Source organism: Lampris incognitus, chromosome 12 (genome assembly GCF_029633865.1).
Source record: "Lampris incognitus isolate fLamInc1 chromosome 12, fLamInc1.hap2, whole genome shotgun sequence".
In the NCBI taxonomy this organism is placed as follows: domain Eukaryota; kingdom Metazoa; phylum Chordata; class Actinopteri; order Lampriformes; family Lampridae; genus Lampris; species Lampris incognitus.
In genome coordinates, this window is record NC_079222.1 from 2814163 (window position 1) to 2834561 (window position 20399).

The 20399-nt window shown below is 44.1% G+C and overlaps 1 protein-coding gene across 1 annotated transcript in view; it reads left to right on the forward strand.

Annotated features, from left to right (window-relative positions):
- The first annotated feature begins 268 nt into the window (after positions 1-268).
- The window catches only part of LOC130121798 (protein unc-13 homolog B-like), a 176474-nt gene continuing 156343 nt past the window's right edge, over positions 269-20399 (forward strand). The window contains exon 1 of the mRNA XM_056290699.1: positions 269-522. Within this exon, the coding sequence (XP_056146674.1) occupies positions 501-522 (22 nt within the window). The 5' untranslated portion in view covers positions 269-500. The remainder of the gene's footprint in view (positions 523-20399) is intronic.

Sequence of the window (20399 nt, forward strand, 5' to 3'; positions counted from 1 at the left end):
GGAGGGGGGGTGTGTGGTAATAAAACTAATAAAGAAAAAGTGAAATCGCCGGCAGATCCCACTCGCGGTCCCTGTTCTCCACCTGTTGCTACAAACTGGCAGCGACGTCTGCCTCCGTCGCCGATTGGTCAGAGTCCCAGAAAGCCCCGCCCTTCTTAGCCGCTTGGCGACTTGAATGGCTGCATCGAATGTCAATAACGAGCGTCCCGGCCCCGCCCCCTCCCTCTCCGGCCCCCGGCCGGGTGTAGTGAGTTTGGCATGGCGCGCCCGCGGCAGGACGCCGCCGCAGCAGCTCTGGCCGGACCGCGTCGCACCTCGGAGGAGCAGCGTCACCACGGCACCTGTGAAGCCGCCGAGCCGGCGGAACCCAGCAGCGGAGCGGCTCCCACAGCTCGGAGGCGCTGAGATGCCGCCGCCGCCGCCTCGTCAACTTGCTCCTCTCTCAGAAGCTTCGGGGAAAGAGTTTTAAACGCGGGACCGTCGCCGGACTCGAACCCGCCATGTCGCTGCTGTGTGTGCGAGGTGAGTTTCCTTGTTGTGGCGGACGGGCAACAGGTGCGTCAGTCAGCCTGGCGGCGGAACCAACGCTCGGAACCAAGCTCCCCTGGCCGGAGGCGGCGCGGCTTCAGCCGTTGCTTCCTCTGGATTTAGTTCGGAGGCGTCTCTCCGGGACCCCGCGGCGAGGCTGCTCCGCGGAGCTCCCTCTCCCCAGGGAGGAGAAGTGGCGCGCTAGTCTGCCGTGATTTCCCGGATTAACCCCCCCCCCCCCCGTTTCCTTCACACGGTATAATTACTGTCACGCTCCTCTTTAAACCAGTACGCCTTAATTATACTTCTGGTCTGACCCCTCCACCGGGACCCGTCCACCGGGACCGTTACAGCTGTTTACCGACGAGCTCCCGTCGACAAGTGGGTCGACCTGAGCCGTGGCCAAGCGGCACTAAACAGCAGCCAAACAAATACATTTAAACGGTGGTTATTACTGGACTTAAACATAACTAACAAAAAGGCGTTGAAATAATGTTGCGATTTTATTCAATAGATACTAGAGTTAATTTGATTTCTGAGTGATTAAATCAAAATTTTGATTTAATTAGGGAATATACCCCTACACCTGCCACGAAACTGGTATGTTATGTTTTGCCATGTAAGCAGTCACCATCATCATCATCACCACCACCAGTTCTTCCTCGTCCCTTTTCTTCTTCTTCTTCTTCTTCTTCTTCTTCTTCTTCTTCTTCTTCTTCTTCGTTGCAGGTAGCTCAAAGGGGCATCCTGGCCTGTTGATGCACCACAAAGACTGTGTAGAGCATAATGCATAATGTGGATAAAATGCTCAACACTGAATGAAGATAAACATATAGAGTAATTAAGCATCACTGTGTGTTACAGTTCTGTATCTCAAAACCCTTACTTGTTTTGCTCTCCAATGTATTTGCTGTCTTGAGTTGATCCACATGATTAATGGCAATCTAGACTGATAAGTAGGTGCACTGTAAAATGTCCCCAATGTAGTTACAGTGATGCTAATGTGGAGACGTCCAGGTATTTCTTTTTAAAACAACTCAGGATAGAAGCAGATTTACGTTTTAAAACAGAAAGGAGGTTAAAATGTGTATGGAATATTATTGCAATGAATTATTAGACAAGTTGTATATGTCTTCTTCATCTATTGTAGTTATGGAAGGAAGGAAGGAAGCACACCAGGAACTGCTGCCTAAAGTTACACATCATTTACTGCTGCAAAAGTCATTTTACTGTGGGATTACATATTTATGCCACAGCACTCGAGCAATATTCATTTGAAGGCTGACCTGAGACCCCTAAGACCTTGCAGAGATGTGATAACAGTGATTGTGTGAGAAGTTCCACCTTTTTTAAATATAAAATATTGTTACAATGTCACAATTTCATTTAGCAGACGCTTTTGTCCAACGTGAAATACACCGGAGAGTTAATACAGCACAAGCAAGGATCTAGTAAGGAGACGACAACACAAGTACGTGCCAAAAACTAGGTTCAAGTCCGATAGGACATAGGTGTCAACAGGCAGTGCACAAAGGCAACGCATAGAAGCGATTTTTTAATATAAATACATTAATGCTGTGATGGCCTGGCGGCCTGTCCAGGGTGTCTCCCCGCCTGCCACCCCATGACTGCTGGGATAGGCTCCAGCATCCCCGCAACCCTGAGAGCAGGATAAGCCATTCAGATAATGGGTGGATGGATGGATGGATTAATGCTATCAGGGGTGTGGAGGTGTTGGAGAAAGAGCTGGGTCTTTAGCTTTTTCCAAAAGATGGAGAGGGACTCAGTGGGTCGAGCAGAGTTTGGTAACTCGTTCCACCACCGGGGAACTACAGAAGAGAAGAGGCTGGCTAGTGACTTAGAGCCCCATTGTGGCGGAAGTGCCAGGCGCCTTTCACTGGCAGAGCGTAGTGAGCAGGACTGAGTGTAGACCTAAATGAGGGAGTTCAGGTAGGCAGGAGCCGTTTTAGTTCTTTAATCTCTCTATTTATCCCTAAGTCATAGATTTGTTTTTGAGAAACATCTCTAACAGTTGACTGTAGGAGATCAAGGGCTGCAACATGATATTAAGTTTGAGATCAGTCCTAATTTAGCCCTCTCAAAACCTGATAGTTGGTGTTGAAACACATGAGTGTATGCTGCTTTTTCTACATATAAAGTAAATGATCTTCGTTTCAGGTGTTTGGTCTGAAATAACCTGAGATCATTTGTTGATGAGTAGCTGAATGTGCCAGTATGAACATGGTAATATTGTCATATGGTACAGGCCTGGCTGGTCATGTTGTCATGATCCAGTCCTTGATCTGGACGAAAGTGTCTTTTCTTCTGAGGTCTTTCTTTACATCTAGCTGCTTGGTGGCTTTTTGTCAAATTGATGACTTCACCATAGGTGCAGAAATGATGCAGTGAATATTGCTGAGCATTAGAGTCAAGAACTGTCCTCAGCAGATGATAACACCAGAGCCAGCAGTGTACAGATAATACTGTCTTGTTACCCTCCTCTTCTCATTTAAATGTTGATACTCACTCCCTCTTCCTCTGTGACTGACTGACTCTGTGACCATTCCCCTCATCACATTTTCTTTTTATAAATCCATATAATTTTTTTTACATGATGATGCTGATGGCGTGCTTGGGTCCTGAACTGTTCCGATGGCGTCTGGACACTGCTTGGTGTCCTGTGTATCATAAATCTTCACAAATTTTACAAGTCCGTTATAATTCTGTTTATCCTCTTTCAGTTGTGTATTGTGTAAATTGTGTAAACACAACATCATTGCACATTGTGTGTCTTGGGAGAGAGATCCTCCTCTGTTGCTCTCCCTGAGGTTTCTTACTGTTTTTTCTCCCCGTTAAAGGTTTTTTTAGGGCGTTCTGTATCTGATGAGAGGGTCTAAGGACAGGATGTTGTGTTGCTGTTAAGCCCGCTGAGGCAAATTTGTAATTTGTGATATTGGGCTATACAAATAACACTGACTTGACTTGACTGATATGCAACACAGGTGGATTTTCAGCCTGTAGCCTCCATCATTAATAAGACAATAATGTTCATATTTTTATCTCCCATTACACAAGTTTACATGTTCAAACCAAAACCCACAACTTTATGTTCTTTCAGTGCCTTTGGGATTTTTCCGCCCCGACTGAAACAATCAATATCAAAGCCCACATGTATGATTTGATAGTTGTAAGCAATGCACATGCAGTGTATTTGTATTTGAATGATGTTTGGCTAAAGGTAGATCATAAGTCACTGCAGGTAACTTCATGATTTCACAGTTTGCAGAGTAGCCTTCCTGTATATGTGGCATGATTCATCGCTTGATATCTCGTACCAGAAAGTTGAATCAGTTCATCTGGACACAACGTTTATTGACAGATATGTTTCATCACTCATCTAACTACACTACTACACCCATCTACAGGCCAGTGGCCACTCTTTCAGGGATGAGGAGGTGCACATCCTTCATAGGGAGAGACGCTGGTTTGAACGGGGAGTCAAAGAGGCCATCTATGTGAAGAGGGAACGGCCATCCCTGAACTGGGGGGGGGGGCTTAAGGGCCCTGACACACCAGGCCGATGGCTGACTGTTGCCCAACGTCAGGCCGTCGGTGAACATCTGTGACCCTACTTTTTGTGGTGTGTCCTGTACCGTCGGCACTAGTTGGACCCCTGTTGGCAGTTTTTCGGCCGATTCAGCATGTTGACTTAGCGGAGCCTGTTGGTGAGAGAGATCACTCTGATTGGCTGTTCAGCTTAGCGAATCAGTGCAGAACGTACATGCTAGTTGGCCATTGGCTATAGTCTTTGTGGAGTGTTCAAGTCCTACTTTTTGGCCCAGACAGCAGGCGATATGAGGCGATGCAACAGTCGGCCGCTAGTCGGTTTGGTGTGTCTTGGTCAAATCAAATCAAAATCAAATCAATTTTATTTGTATAGCCCAATATCACAAATTACAAATTTGCCTCAGTGGGCTTAACAGCAACACAACATCCTGTGCTTAAGACAGGATGTTGTCCTAAGTGACCTCTTCCTAAGTGTCCTAAGTGACCTCTTCAGTCTCACTTGACTGCAGGTTTCCCCACCCTTATAAACTACACTACTACACCCATCAACAGGCCAGTGGCCACTCTTTCAAGGATGAGGATGTGCACATCCTTGATAGGGAGGAACGCTGGTTTGAACAGGGAGTCAAAGAGACCATCTATGTGAAGAGGGAACAACCATCCCTGAACCGAGGGGGTGGCTAAAATTACATCTGTCACCATCTTACCATGCTGTGATTGTAACTATTCCCCAATCCTCTGTGACTAGTACACCTGGCCATTGAAACTCTAGTTAATGGTCACACCCATATTTGCATATGAAACCGGTTATTGGTTTGTTGTTATACCGCTGTATTGTTTATAAGGGTGGGATACCTGCAGTCAGTTGAGACTGAAGAGTTCACTTAGATGATGATGAAGCCTTTCTGTCGATACACGTTGTGTCCAGATGTACTGATTCAACCTTCTGTGATACTCTGCGTAGCATGTCTATGTAGAGTCACTTCAGTCATCCGTATAGTAAAATATCCAGGAGAAGTTTAAATCTGTGCACTGGACATCAGTTTCAAACTGAAACTGAAACTGGATGTGTACAGCCTGATAAATCAGCAGAGATCAAAAAATCTAACTCTCAGCTTTTGTTCCATTTTATGGAATGGGCATCACCAAGAAAAGTAATAAGCTTTCTGTTAAGGGACTAATAAGATTCATCATAGTAATTATTGTAAATTACATATTGAAGTTTTCAATTGTGTACCTTGTAACTCTTGTCATATTATTTTTCACCTTCTTACTTGCCCACTTGTAATATTTGCTTAGTGCCCTGTTTGCTAAATAACTGTAACGCAGAGCCAGGGAAGTCCCTGAAGTGTGCCGTAATAGTTTGCTGAAAAGACGACTCATTGAGTTGCATGGTTTCCCCTCACAGCGGCCGTATTGTTTGTCTACCGTAACAAGGTGTTTGCTGAAAGCATGTAAATGCCAGCTGCCTTCTCTCTTCTTGGTGGTCCATTGTGTGTGAGATCTTTTCAGATCCCCTCAGCGCAAGATTTCATTTGACACCTCCACAAAGACTCTTCTGAGTCGGGCCCCTAACAATGAAAATAACGAAAGAGAAGAGAAAAAAACCCTATTTATACAACATCATTCAAAGTTTCAAAGTGCTTTTAAACAATATAATAACAATAACTTGAGAAAATATTTGTCAGATAAGCAATTTCAAAGATATTTAAAAAATATTTTAAATATAGTTTAGGGTGTCTAGAAAAGTGCTATATAAATGTAATGATTATTATTATTTATTATTATAAATCGAGTTAGCCAGGCACATGAGAGGGGGGCCTGGCCACCTTTGTTCTTAATCTGCAGCCAGGCTAACGAGGTGTTTGGAGCTCTGGACTGTAATTAGGGACCCAGGCACAGCCTTAAAAAGTAATTAACGTCTTCTTAAGCAGTCATGAATCCAACCGGCAAATGGTGCAGAGAAGCTAAAAGAGGAGGACGACATGTTCCATGTAATCAATGTTCATCAATAAACGGAAGCAGTAAAGAGAAGAAGGTTTTATTGGAGAGAAGAGGTTAGGCAAGTCAGATAGCTTTGCAGTCACTTTTTCTAATTGTAGTAATCAAGGGTGACTTCTAATGGCCTCGGTAATCAAGAGTTATTGTATAAAAGGGGTTTCTCCCCAAGGAGCTTGCACAGTTTCCATTTATCGATCACCATTATGGCAAGTGAAAGCCGGTGGGAGTTGAACGTCCCGAAGATAACAAACAGAATTGGGTCCTCAGGCCAGGTCTGTGTGGCTGCATTGTGTTGTGACTCATTCATTCCCCCCGTCAAACAGGCTCAATGTGTTGTTTATTTATTACTTGAAAGAGCACGTCTCCATGGTGAGGCCTTTACACAACAGATAAGTGGTTGCCCCTACAAACGCACACGTGTGCAAGAATTACTTAGATCCCCGCTGCACATCAGAGCAGGCCCGAGTGGAGCCATGGCTCACATGGCCCAGATGCCCTGATGTCAGGGAAGTGCTGACACTACTGGCAGATCCAGAATATTACGTCTATCGGTTTCACCAGCACTGATATCCAAATCGCTGTACTCGGTGTTAAGGTGACCTCGGGTGTCCAGAAAGACACCACCTTAAATGTAATGTATTGTCATGTTGTTGTCATTATTATATTGTTTTTTATCATTATTATTGTTGTTGTCATTATTATTGATATCATAGGCAACCACGATAATATTGTAGCGATTCGGGGGGCAGCCCGAGAACCGCCGCAGCCAGGGCGCGAACGCTGGTCTCCCGCACCACGGATGACCCTGTTAACCAGTCGACTAAAGGGTCGGAGCCGTCAGTTCAGGTTTGTGTCCCGGCTGCGGCGGTTCCTGGCTGCCCCCGAATTCACCACATTGGTGTCAGAAGTGGGACCGTGAGACCGTGAGGCCATCGGAAGCACGTGCGCCCAGAGACATGAGGGAGTGTGTATGCTGAGGTGTGGAGACGGGCTTCCCGAAAGAGGGGGGAATAGGATAACGGCCACGGATGACTGGACTCGCTAGCCTTTGACTAACGGGTCGGACCCTTTCGTCGACTGGTTAGCGTTGCTGCCCGTGGTGCGGGAGATCCGGGTTTGTGTCCTGGCTGCAGCAGTTCCCAGGCTGCCCCCCCCCCCCCGAATTCGCTACAATATTAATAAGGCTGCTAGTCAGCAGCAGGTAGCACGAGTTAGATTTGTAGATACTAGATTCACAGATAGTTTAGGGGTAGTGCGAGAAAAGTCAGGATATTGTGGAAGTATGCTGTATTTTGAGTCTTAGGAAGACTGGCTGAGATGGTTTTTGTTGCAGTTTTGGTTGTGATGAAGGCCTATTGGTACACTTAGTTTGTCAAGAGCATGGTTGGTTTAGGTGGGCCGTGTCAACACCAATTCTTCCTGTTATTATCTTCGCCTGGAGAGGATATTACATTTGGTCGCACGTGTGTGTGTGTGTGTGTGTGTGTGTGTGTGTGTGTGTGTGTGTGTGTGTGTGTGTGTGTGTGTGTGTGTGTGTGTGTCCGCAGGTAATCTAACATACTACTGAACCTATCGGCCTAATATTTATTTTGTACAGTTATGACTGTATGATCAAGAACCTCTCGTGGTTGTAATGATTCAAAACCTTTGAAAAAAGGTTTGTTCTTGCCACCACCACTCCCTCTCTTCATCACTCTCCAGCTCCCTCGACCGATGCTACTCGCTGTCGCTACCAGATCTGAGTCAACCATAGATGTGAGACATGCATACACGGTTGACTCAGATCGGGCAGCAACAGTGTAAAAACACTATCTATTAGGTATGAATCCTTAAAATGAACGAGAAGTCGATCGTATTTCGCAAGTCATCAAATCATTTACAGCTGATCTCAGCACAGCAGAACTAGAGGAACACTGGATGAACCAAAAATATTAACCTCTGTTTTTATTTCATGATATAATAAAGCTGAGCAAACCATTTATGCTCACAGATGTGCCACTCACATCTATGGTTGGCTCATCTGATCTGGCAGCGACATGATCAAACGTGATTAAAAGAATTTTGATAATAAAAAAAAAACGCGAAATTTATCAAGGAACAACGTCCTCTACATTGCAGTCAAAACAGGAAGTGTTGCATTTTCATGTCACTGCCTGATCTGAGTCAACCATAAATGTGAGTCATACATGTGCGAGTGTAAACCATTTATCCAGCTTTATTATATTATGAAAATAAAGACAGGGTTAGGCTTAGAGCAAAATGGTCACGTAGCAAACCTTTTTTTTTTTTTTGGAAAGTGCAAGTTCATATTGGTCGCATTTATGCAAGGGTCCCCCTCGGAGGCTGTGCATCCACAGACTGACATGCAAAACGTTTTTATTAGGTAGAGTTTTTTACTATTAATACTACTACTACTACTATAACTACTACTACTGCTAGTACGTATTAGCTCGAGTGCTGCATATTAGAAACTTGTTTTTTTTTCCATATTTCCTATTCAATCGACTTGGACGCTGCACAAAAGTCTTATGACAGGAAAAACACTGTTTTTTCTGTCCGTATGTGCATGTATTTGTCTGTTGCTAATCTCACATACTACTTGGCCTGTCAGCCTAATCATTTTTGTGCACAGTTATGACTGTAAGATCAAGGACCTCTCATGGTTGCTGTGATTCAAAACCTTTGAAAAACCTGTTTTATACCGCAGTCGAGTGCTAACTCCTCAGCTATTTTTTCACGTAAGTGCGAGCACCAGAGAAGGGGTGATATGTCTGATGGGGCTCTGTTCTCTACTGAGTGCACTCATCTAGTTTTCTTTGTATTGCCGTCTTGTAGTTCGTCAATAGCGAGCTGATGATAACCAGTCTGAGTCTCGGCAGTATGGACAGCACACTGAAGTTTATTTCATGGATACAGAGACAGAGTAAAACCACAAAGTGATGGAAGTTGGGATGCTCCTTCTAATATGTCAGATGAAAAAGCAACTTGATTTCCTGCTTCTCTAACACATTAAGAATTAATAATCAAGAATTGATAAGAGGACTTAACTGTATCTAGAATTCACCAGAGGAGACAATGTAATCAATTATTCATCTTTGCTCACCGACTTGAAACTAATGGTTAAAGTTGAAATTCACTTCAAGTAATGCATTTGATCAGTATTCAACATTGGCTGCTAGTTGAGGTAAAGGGCTAATGCTCACAGTCCATTTCTGTGGTAAAAAGCAGGGATGCATCTGTATCACTAAACATAAAATCATTCCGATACAAACTCTGAGTACCAGTCTTTAAATATTGGTCGATACGAACTCTGATCCATCACTTTTAATGAAAAATACATACTTGTAGTATAAATAATTGAGATAGAATCAGTAATTTAACAAAAACTGAGATAGAATCAGTAGTTGACATAAACCATTAACCAAATACAGTCTTCAATGTGCCAAAAATGCAGTACATTGAGCCATTTTGCTTTCATTTGTTACATGTTACTCATGGGTTTTGGTATCAGATTTTAGTCTCGGGTAAAATCTCTGATACCGATATTCCATTTTAGCCTGTTATTGGCCTGATAGCAGATACCAGTATCACTATCAGTACATCCCCAGTCAAAATTGTTATTGTTGGAGAGCAACCTTATTTCACAAGCAAAGCGTAGGTTACACGTGGCTTGATTTCTGGTCAGCGTCCATCCTTTGACTTCTTAATTGCACTGCGGATATTTCAGTTTAAACACTGAAAACATCGATATATACAGGAGTTGTTTGTCATGGTACTCTCCAGTGCACTTTGCATGACAAATGGTCAAGCCATTAATTAAGAGCACATGGGAGGATGCTTGATTAAATCAACCTTATTTGCCTGGAGCCTGCTTAGTTGATTCTGCACAAGAGCCAAGTCAAGTCAATTTTATTTGTACAGCCCAAAATCACAAATTACAAATTTGCCTCAGGGGGCTTTAATAATAATAATAATAATAATAATAATAATAACCATTTATATAACATTGTTCTAAAACAATGTTACAAAGTGCTTTACAAAAAAATAAAACCAGACAAGGCAAAAACAACAGTAAGACCAAATAAGTAAGAGTAAAATTTTTAAAAAAGCATAAATAAATAAAAACAAATATCACACATTTGTAAAAGCTTTCGTAAAAATAAAAATTAAAGACACGATTTAAAAGAAACTAGAGACTTGGTTTGTCTTAGTTCAACAGGAAGAGAGTTCCATAGTGTGGGGGCTCAAACAGCAAAAGCCTGAGCACCCTTTGTAACAAACCGAGACTTGGGAATAATTAGCAGGGCTCCATCTGCAGACCTTAATGGTCAAAGGGGCATATATACCAGGTCAATAAACCACAAGTATATGTAGGAGCAAGACCATTTAAAGCCTTAAAAGTGAGCAGTAAATTTTTAAAATCAATTCAAAATATAACAGGGAGCCAGTGTAGGGAGGCAAGCACAGGAGTGATATGGTCATGCCTCTTTGTCCAGGTAATGAGTCAATGGGCAGCATTTTGTACCAGCTGCAGTCGGTGGAGGGAGCCCTTGCTGATACCAGAATAAAGTACATTACAATAGTCAAGCCAAGAATAGATAAAAGCATATACAACTTTTTGCACTGCAATTGATGAAAAAAAAATTACCTAATTTTAGAGATTAGCTTGAGCTGGAGAAAGCATGACTAAACAACATGTTTGATTTGATTTTCAAAACTGAGGTTAGCATCGAATATTACCCCAAGATTCCTAGCAGCCTGCTTAAGACTACCTGACAGACCACCAAGATTAGTAACAAAAGGGCTGATGGAATTTTTGGGACCAAACAGAATGACCTCAGACTTATCATCATTAAATTTGGGGAAAATTTTCGGGCATCCAGGATTTAATGTCAGAGAGGCCAGTTTTGAGACTTGCAAGCGCACTACGAGCTGTGGGTTTTAGTTGCATGTATAACTGAGTGTCGTCTGCATAAAAATGGTAGAGCACATCATGATTTTGAATGACCTGGCCAAGGGGCAGCATGAATATATAAAAGAGAAGGGGGCCAAGAACTGAGCCTTGAGGGACACCACAACTCAACTGAGCCACCGAGGAGGTAGAGTTACCCAGAACAACAGAACAAGTTATGTTGGTGAGGTAAGAGCGTAATAGGCTGAGTCGAGCCCTTGATGCCAACCCAAGTCTCTAAGCAATGTAAGAGGATGTTGTGATTGACTGTGTCAAAGGCAGCACATAAGTCTAAAAGAACTGAATTCGAGGAGTCAATTCTATCTGCAGAAGGTCATTAGTGACCTTAACCTGAGCTGTATCGGTACTGTGAAATGCTCTAAAACCAAACTGGAAACTATTAAAAACGATATTAGTGTTCTTAAAAGAAACCAATTGAGAAGAAATTACTTTCTCCAGAATCTTAGATAGAAAACAATTTGGAGATTGGTGTGTAGTTATTTAGGGACAGGGGATCTAGATTAGGTTTGTTCAGCAATGGGTGAACAATGGCATGCTTAAAACTGTCTAGAAAATAACCAGAGGCCAGAGAATTATTAAGAATTTTCAGAATTATGGGGATAATGGTTAAAAATACCTCCTTGAGCAGCTTAGTGGGAATTATGTCTAAGATTCAGGAGGAGTTCATATTGGAGATTGTAGTCTCCAACACTGATATTGTAATTGGTCGGAACTGGGTGAAAGAGGCAGAATTAACATGGGGATGGGAACGAATGCGAGAGCATGACTGAATTTAGGACCTAATATTCTCCACCTTGTTTACAAAATGAGTGAGACATTTTTTGGACAACTCAACATCAGATTCAAAAGGAGAAGTGGCGGGATCAGACTAGAACAGAATATGTTACCCTGGAGAGAACTTTAGGATTATGGTTATTTCTTAATATTTGATCTCGCATCCTTAACTGCCTTCTAGTAAATTAACATTTGGTTTTTAAGGGTGTTTTATGCTAATTGGGACTTGTTGACCTTCCGCGGACGTTCTGATTTTCTATGGGGTCTTCTAAGCTCACAAGTATGATCATTCAGGCAGGAGAGTTTATTTGATTTTTGTTTCCTAGTTTTAAATTGTGCAATATGGTCGAGGATGGATAGGCACTAATCATTGAATGAATTTAATAGTGCATCTGGACTGAGGGGGGATGAAGGGGGATTAAAGGATGATGATTTGAAAGCATCACAGAATTTAACTGCAGAGCCAGCGTTGAGAATGCGAGAGCGTGTTTTAGGATAGTGACTAGGGATAGCAAGCTGTAGTGGGACTTTGAAAATTACATCTTTATGGTCAGATATAGGTATTTCCACCAGATTAAGACATTTGAGAGAGAAACCGGATGAGAGTACAAGGTCTAAGATTTGGCCTTTGGAATGTGTGGCCCCTTTAGCAGATTGAATGAGGTTAAAAGAGACTATAAGATCCAAAAAATGTGAGGTGAATGGGAATGGGAAGGACAACACACATGAATATTAAAATCACCAAGAATAAGCACCCTGTCATATTTAGGCATGACAATAGATAAAAGGGTTAGAAAACTCGGAGATAAAACTAACCGAATTAGGGGGCCTATAAATTAAAATGCAGAGTAAAGGGCAAGGGCCAGTGATTAAGAAACATAAAACCTCAAATGCGATAAAATTACCAAAAGTAGCAGGATGACACTTAAGACCTAACTTATAAAAAAAACACCTAGGCCAACTGCTATAACAGAGGGCCTGGGAATATGAAATTATGCAAAATCAGGGGGGCTAGCCTCAATCAGGAGAACAGTGTCCCCTGGGGATAGCCATGTCTCAGTAATGATAAAAAAAAGTCCAGATTATTAGAAACAATAAAATCTTTAATGACAAAGAACTTGTTACCCAGAGATCTCACATTCAAGAGGCCAAAATTGTTTGGTGTCAAAGCAGAATTAAAACCAACAAGGGTGCAACAAATAGGATGCAAATTGCAGATATTTGCTCCAGATATTTGGTTGTTGTTGTTTCTACTATTAGATATGTTGTGTGGATGAGAGGAACGGTGCCTAATAATAGTCTGTATGGGGAAAACTCCCTGCAAGAGGGTCGATGACAGATGAGGCCAGCAGAGGGGGTCAGTGGGCGGAACAGTACCGTCGAGTGCCACCACAGGCGGAAGCGTGGGATGTAAACAGTCAGTCGCGTGAAGAGCACTGTACGGCATGCTGCAGGTTGGCTGCTAGCATCTAGCTACCCAGTCTGTTTGGGTGGACTCCATCAGATCTGAAGAAGGAGAGACGAGCCCAGAACAGATTAAAGAGATACTTTCATGCGGTTTCTGGGCACATTTTTAACACGAGTGGTTTGAATTACAACCGAAAGGTAGGTGTGGTTTTATGATTTCAAAGCTATTGGCTACTGAAATTCAGGGTGGGTGTGTGGGTGTGGCTGGGTGGGTGGGCTAAACACTGGGGCTAAACTGCTTGCTGCTTGCCGTAGAAAAATGAGAAATTCACTGGTGAAAGCCCCCTTCCTGCTCTGTCGTCACTTTACAACAAAAAGAAGAGAAAAAAGGCGAGCGACGAGACCCCTGACAGCAGCTTTGAGATTGAGGATGTGGAAGTGGAAGACGATTCCTCTTTCTCAGTGGAAGTTGACTACGCGCCTCACAAATATGTTGCTCAGCCAATACAGCCGTATTCCTTCGAGCCAAACGGGGGCGTCTCTGCTTTTATAGCGTCCCTCTACGGACACGCCCTCTATGCTAATGGTAATTCGTGACGTGGCAAGTTGCCACATTTTCGGCAACTGGAAATCAGTTACTTGGCCACCGATACCTCTCATCTGGCCATAAATGTGATTTTAGGGCTACCGTTTGTCTCATCGATCACATCCACACTCCTTACATCGATTAACAACAGGAAAAGTCGGATTTTGATGCAAGTATCTCTTTAAAATTACCAATAAAACCAATATTGTGACCTCTGCAGGTGGAGATGGGGGATTCTGCTGAAACACCCTGCTCCACGGGCCAGTGTCGGAATAGGACCCGAGATAAAAACAAACTTTCTGCTCATACTTAAAAAGCTGAAAAGGTCAATAAAATCAATAAATCAATAAAAATAAATCAATGAAATTCGGGCTGCTGATGAGCTGCGTCATTTGTTCCCACATGAACAATCACTTGATTGGTGGAGGACGGGACTGAGCGGATCAACACCGGCAGTTTCTTCAGGATATCTCAGGGACTGTGGCTCCAGGGAAACAATGAATGGCTGCATTGAGTAAACGAATGTTCCTGATTATGGAATCCGCAACTATAAATGTGGCTGGGGGGAGAGGGGATGAGGAGATGTTGGCTGTCGATGTACACAATCCTCACTGTGTGTTGAAATCGCCGGATGGGGATGTGGCATCCGAGCAAACAAGTATTGTGACTTAGCAGCAACATCAGCCCTGAGAATGGATTTCTCTGCTGGCTCCGGACATGGAAGACTTTGAGAGCGTCTTATCATGGCCTCTTTCAGAAAGAGGAGGTCATTACCCTGGATGAGGGCTGTTGTTTAGGCTTTACAGCGGGATGGCTAACCAAGTGAACACTGCTAGCCACCAGTGGGGCAGCTGCACTGTCGGCAGGTGCCATTTTCTCAGAAGGGCCCCAATGGAGATGTGTCGGAGCCGCAGGAACACCGGCTGGGTAGACCAGAGTGTCGTCAGACAGGGTCACGTAGCAGTTGGCGAGGCCTAGGCAAGGGGGGGAGGCAGCCCTGTCCGAGCTTCTCTTGCGACCGCAGACAACCACTTGGGCCCAGGATGACTGGTTGTTAAGTGTCGAACAAGAGGAAAGCCATGGACAATTGGAGGGGTCCCAGGGAACTGTGTCATGGATGGTTGTGCTAAGAGCGGCAATCCGTTTGGACTGGCCAGAAGCCATATCCATGAAGGAGGTCAAGATGAGGTCTTTTTATGGAGTTCATCAGAAAGCCGTTCGAACATCCTCTTCAAGGTCAGCGATCTTTCTATTTGCTTTCTTCAGTAGCATACAGTCCTCACAGGGCAAAGTTGGCAAATTGTTTGGTTAGCTTAGCCACACGCAGCCCCAGCGCTACAGAAGCAGAGGCTTCAGTGCGAACAAGTCAGTTCAGGAGTTGATGATTGAATAAAATCCACCAAGGGGTTATTAAGTTGCTAGTTGTTAAAGTTAAAAAGATTAAAGGGAAAGTTAAAAAGTTAAAAGAAAGCAGAGCAACAAAAAAGAACCGTCAGCTGGGAAACGATAGTGTGAAGGAAAGGTCACAATGACCTGGATGACCACTGATCAGTAATCAGATTACAGCAACACAACATCCTGTCCTTAGACCCTCACATCGTATAAGGAACAACTCCCTAAAATAAAACCTTTAACAGGGAGAAAAAATAGGAAGAAACCTCAGGGAGAGAGACAGAGGAGGGATCTCTCTCCCAAGATGGACAAGGTGCAATGGATGTTACAATGTTACAGTTTCATTTAGCAGATGCTTTTATCCAAAGTGACGTACATCTGAGAGTTAATACAACACACGCAAGGATCTAGTCAGGAGGCAACAATACAAGTAAGTGCCAAAAAAACTAGGTTCAAGTCCGACAGGAAATAGGTGTCAACAGGCAGTGCACAAAGGCAGTGCATAGGGTGCATCGAAGCAATTTTTTAATGTTAATACAATCAGATGTGGAGGTGGTTGAGAAAGAGCTGGGTCTTTAGCTTCTTCTTAAAGAGAGACTGACGTGCCCTTCCTGAACACATTTTTTAACATTGGGAATTTGAATCATAACCGGAAATAGGTGTGGCTTTATGAATTCAAAGCTATTGGCTACTGTCTTCCTGGGTGGGTGGGGCTCGGTACCACTCATCACTTGTTATTTACAAAAATTGTCGGAGAGCGAGAGGGAGATCCTCTGCAAGGATTACAGTTTCGAAGAGGAGGATTCGGTGATACAAATAACTTAGATGACAGATGATAGATATTTAGGTAAATGGATAGATAGACTGATAGATATATAGATGTATAAATAGATTGCAATACGTCGTAGCAAGATCAATAATAAAGTCTCAGCAAAATAGCACAAACTCGAGCCAAGTAGCCAGCAAGAGGGGTGAAAGAACGGCTTCTGCGTGGTTTTGTAGCATCTCACTACGGACACACACTATATGCAAATTGGCTGGTGTCTACGTATCCACTGGCACAATTTGTCATTAGACACCATCTACAGTCAATCACAGATCTCTCTCGAGTGGCCGCAGACGTGCTGTTTTGGCCACTGAATTTCTCCATGGTCACATTCCAACTCAGAACATAGCATATCAATAGGAATTTTCAGATTTTGATGTCAGTACCACTTTAAAGGTGGCGAGGGACTCAGCAGATCAAATGGAGCTTGGTAATTCGTTCCAACACCGGGGAACTACAGAAGAGAATAGTCTGGCTAGTGACTTAGGAGAGCCCCGTTGTGGCGGAAGTGCCAGGTGCCTTTCATTGGCAGAATGTAGTGATTGGGATTGAGTGTAAACCTGAATGAGGGAGTTAAGGTAGGCGGGAGCCATTTTAGTTGTTATTTTGTAAGTGAGCATTAAGGTGTTGAATTTGATGCGGGCAGCAACTTTGGGCAGCACGGTGGCCCAGTGGATAGCACTGTCACCTCACAGCAAGAATGTCCTGGGTTCAAATCCCGGAGTTGTCCAAACTTGGGGGTCATCCCAGGTGGTCCTCTGTGTGGAGTTTGCATGTTATCCCTATGTCTGTGGTGGGTTTTCTCCGGTGCTCCAGTTTCCCCCACCATCAGAAAGACATGCATGTTAGGGTGCATACGGGGCACAGACAACCGAGGCATGGCAAGACGAACTGCAGTTGGTTCCCGGGCGCTGCACAGTGGCTGCTCACTGCTCCTAGCTACACAGCTAGGATGGGTTAAATGCAGACAAAGAATTTCCCCCATGGGGATCAAGCTACTGCTGCTTTCGGCTGCTCCCGTTAGGGGTCGCCATAGCGGATCATTCGTTTCCATCTCTTCCTGTCCCCTGCATCTTCCTCTGTCACACCAGCCACCTGCATGTCCTCTCTCACCACATCCATAAACCTCTTCTTTGGCCTTCCTCTTCTCCTCTTCCCTGGCAGCTCCATATTCAGCATCCTTCTCTCAATATACACAGCATCTCTCCTCCACACATGTCCAAGCCATCTCTATCTTGCCTCTCTTGCTTTGTCTTCAAACCGTCCAACCTGAGCTGTCCCTCTAATATACTCCTTCCTAATCCTGTCCTTCTTCATTGTCCCCAATGAAAATCTTATCATCTTCAACTCTGCCACCTCCAGCTCCACCTCCTGTCTTTTCATCAGTGCCACTGTCTCCAAACCATATAACATAGCTGGTCTCACTACCATCTTGAAAACCTTCCCTTTAACTCTTACTGGGACTCTTCTGTTGCAAATCACTCCTGATGCTCTTCTCCACCCACTCCACCCCGCCTGCACTCTCTTCTTCACCTCTCTTCTGCATCCCCGTTACTTTGGACAGTTGAACCTAAGTATATAAACTCATATGCCTTCGTCACCTCTACTCCTCGCATTCTCACCATTCCACTGTCCTCCCTCTCATTCACCCATCTTGCTCCTACTTACTTTCATTCCTCTTCTCTCCCATGCATACCTCCACCTCTACAGGCTCTCAACCTGCACCCTACTCTCGCCATAAGGATTAATAAAGTAGTAAAAAAAAAGCAAACTTGGAGCCAGTGGAGGGACATGAACAGTGGAGTGATGTGTGTTGTTTGGGTTGGTTGAAGACCAGATGCCCTGCCACGTTCTGGATCATTTGCAGAGGTTTGAAAGTGCATGCGGGGAGACCTGCCAGTAAGGAGTTGCAGTAGTCAATGCGTGATATTACAAGAGCCTATATCAGGAGTTGCGCTGCATGCTCAGACAGGTAGGGTCTAATTTTCCCGATGTTGTACAGGGCAAATTGGCATGACTGAGCAATCAAGGCCATGTGAACCTTAAAGATTAGTTGGTCGTTAATCATAACACACAGGTTTCGGGCAAACTTTATGGGCATGCGTTGGGTTGATCCGAACTCGATATCGATCTGTTGTTGTAAGGAGGGACTGGCTGGGATGACAAGGAGCTCAGCTCAGTGTTAGATAGGTTAAGCTACAGGTGGCATTCTTTCATCCATGCAGATATATCAGCAAGGTATGATGATATCCGTGCCAAGACTGTGAGGTCATCCGGCGGGAATGATAGGAAGAGCTGGATGTTGTCATCATAGCAGTGGTATGAGAAACCATGGGAACTGATGATTGCACCAAGTGAGGTGGTGAATATTTAGAAGAGAAGGTGACCGAGCACTGACCCTTGAGTTACCCCTGTGGATAAGCCATGCGGTTCGGCCACTTCTCCCCTCCAAGATATTCTAAAAGCTCTCACTGAGAGGTAGGACATGAACTAGTGGAGGGCAGATAAGATAAGATACTTTATTGTCATTGTGCGCACACAACGAAATTTCCTTTGGTAACTTAGACCAGCAACACTAGACAAGGTAAATGATTTAAAAAAAAAAAAACAAGATCAAAACAAGAACAAACAAAATGTAGTAGAAATAAGTGAGGTAGGAAAAATAAGTGAGGTAGGAAAAATGATAACGAAACAATAAAAGATAGCAACGGTTTTTAAAGCTCAAAATAGTGCATGGGGTCATTGCATGTAGTTGTCCATATTGCAGCGGCTTCAGTACCAGTTAGTCCTCAGCAGCTATAGGCAGGTGTGTGGGGGGGGGGGGCAATGGAGGCTAAAGCTCTGAGGAAGAAGCTGTTCCTCAGCCTGTTAGTCCAGGTTTTCATGGTGCGGTATCTTTTCCCTGATGGCAAGGGAACAAAGAGACAATGACCTGGGTGTGTTGTGTCTTTGCTGATGTTGCTGGCTTTCCTCTGTAGGCGGCCAGCCAAGCTCAGTGAGTATGGAGAGGAGGAATTGGTGGTTAACCGTGTCAAATGCAGCTCACAGATCTAGCAACAGTAAAGCTGAGGACTGACCAGCAGCTCTAGCCAAACGCAATGATTCTATCACCAACAGGAGTGCAATCTCGGTAAAGTGACCCTGCTTAAAAGCCAGACTGATTCGGCTCATACAGATTGTTCTCAGAAAGGAATTCAGAGCCTTGGTTAAAGACTGTGCGCTCAAGTATTTTTGAAAGAAATGGTAGGAATGAAACCGGTCTGTAGTTTTCAACCTGGGCTCAGTTGAGTGTAGGTTTTTTGAGCAGCAGGGTGACCCAAGCTTGCTCAAATGAGAGCACTATAGCAGGCTAGGGAGACGGTGTCAATGTTGTAGACCAAGCTGGCAATCTGGTAATCTACACTATGAGAAATTCCCTGACTAGACATATTAGTTAAACTAGTTGACTCCACATCCACACTAGATTTAAACCTAGCAGGCTCTATAATCACCTGCAACCTGCTGAATGATAAGTCCCTAGTGTCAAACTAAACCTAAACAGCTATCTATATTGCTAGACAAAAGGGCGGCGCCGTCCCCAGTAGGGTGAATGCCGTCCGCTTTCAGCAGGTAAGGGCGGCCCCAGAAAGAAGGGCAGTTATCAACGAAGCCGAATCCCTGCTCATTACAGTAACGAGCCAGCCAGCGGTTCATTGAGGTGAGCCTACTGTACATCTCATCATTACCTCTCACAGGTAAGGGACCAGAGACAATTAATCGATACTGACACATCTTTCTGGCAAACTCAAGCATTCTGACTAGGCTGGCTTTTGTGATCTCTGATTGGTTCTTACTGGCATTATTGGTGCCGACATGAATAACAGTGTTGCTGAAAGTAGTGGTGCTGTGTGCCTGGGTTCCCTGACTCTCCCTCCGTGATGCCACCACCCTAAGATTATCCTCTGTATCGGAGACTCTGGCCCCGGGTAAACAGTGAACCAATGCTGGCGAAGCTAATCTGATATCGTGGGTAATGGAGTCTCCTATCACTAGAGTGTGTTGCTTTACTCTGTCGACCGAGTAAAGCAACACACTCTAGAGAGACATAATCTGATTTAGGCAGACAAATATCAAGAGAAAGATGTGGGGAAAATGGATCATATAGAGGTTGGATAAAAAAAGTTAAGGCACCCAGGATGATAAGATAGAGAAGTGGTGAGAGCAGGCGGGGTGGTCGAGTATAGATGGAGTAGTGGAATTATGAGAGAAAGAGGTACAGACAGGGAGCGCTTAGAGATCGTGGGAGTAATCCCTTCACCATCTGTTGTGCGCTCTCTCTCTCTCTCTCTCTCTCTCTCTCTCTCTCT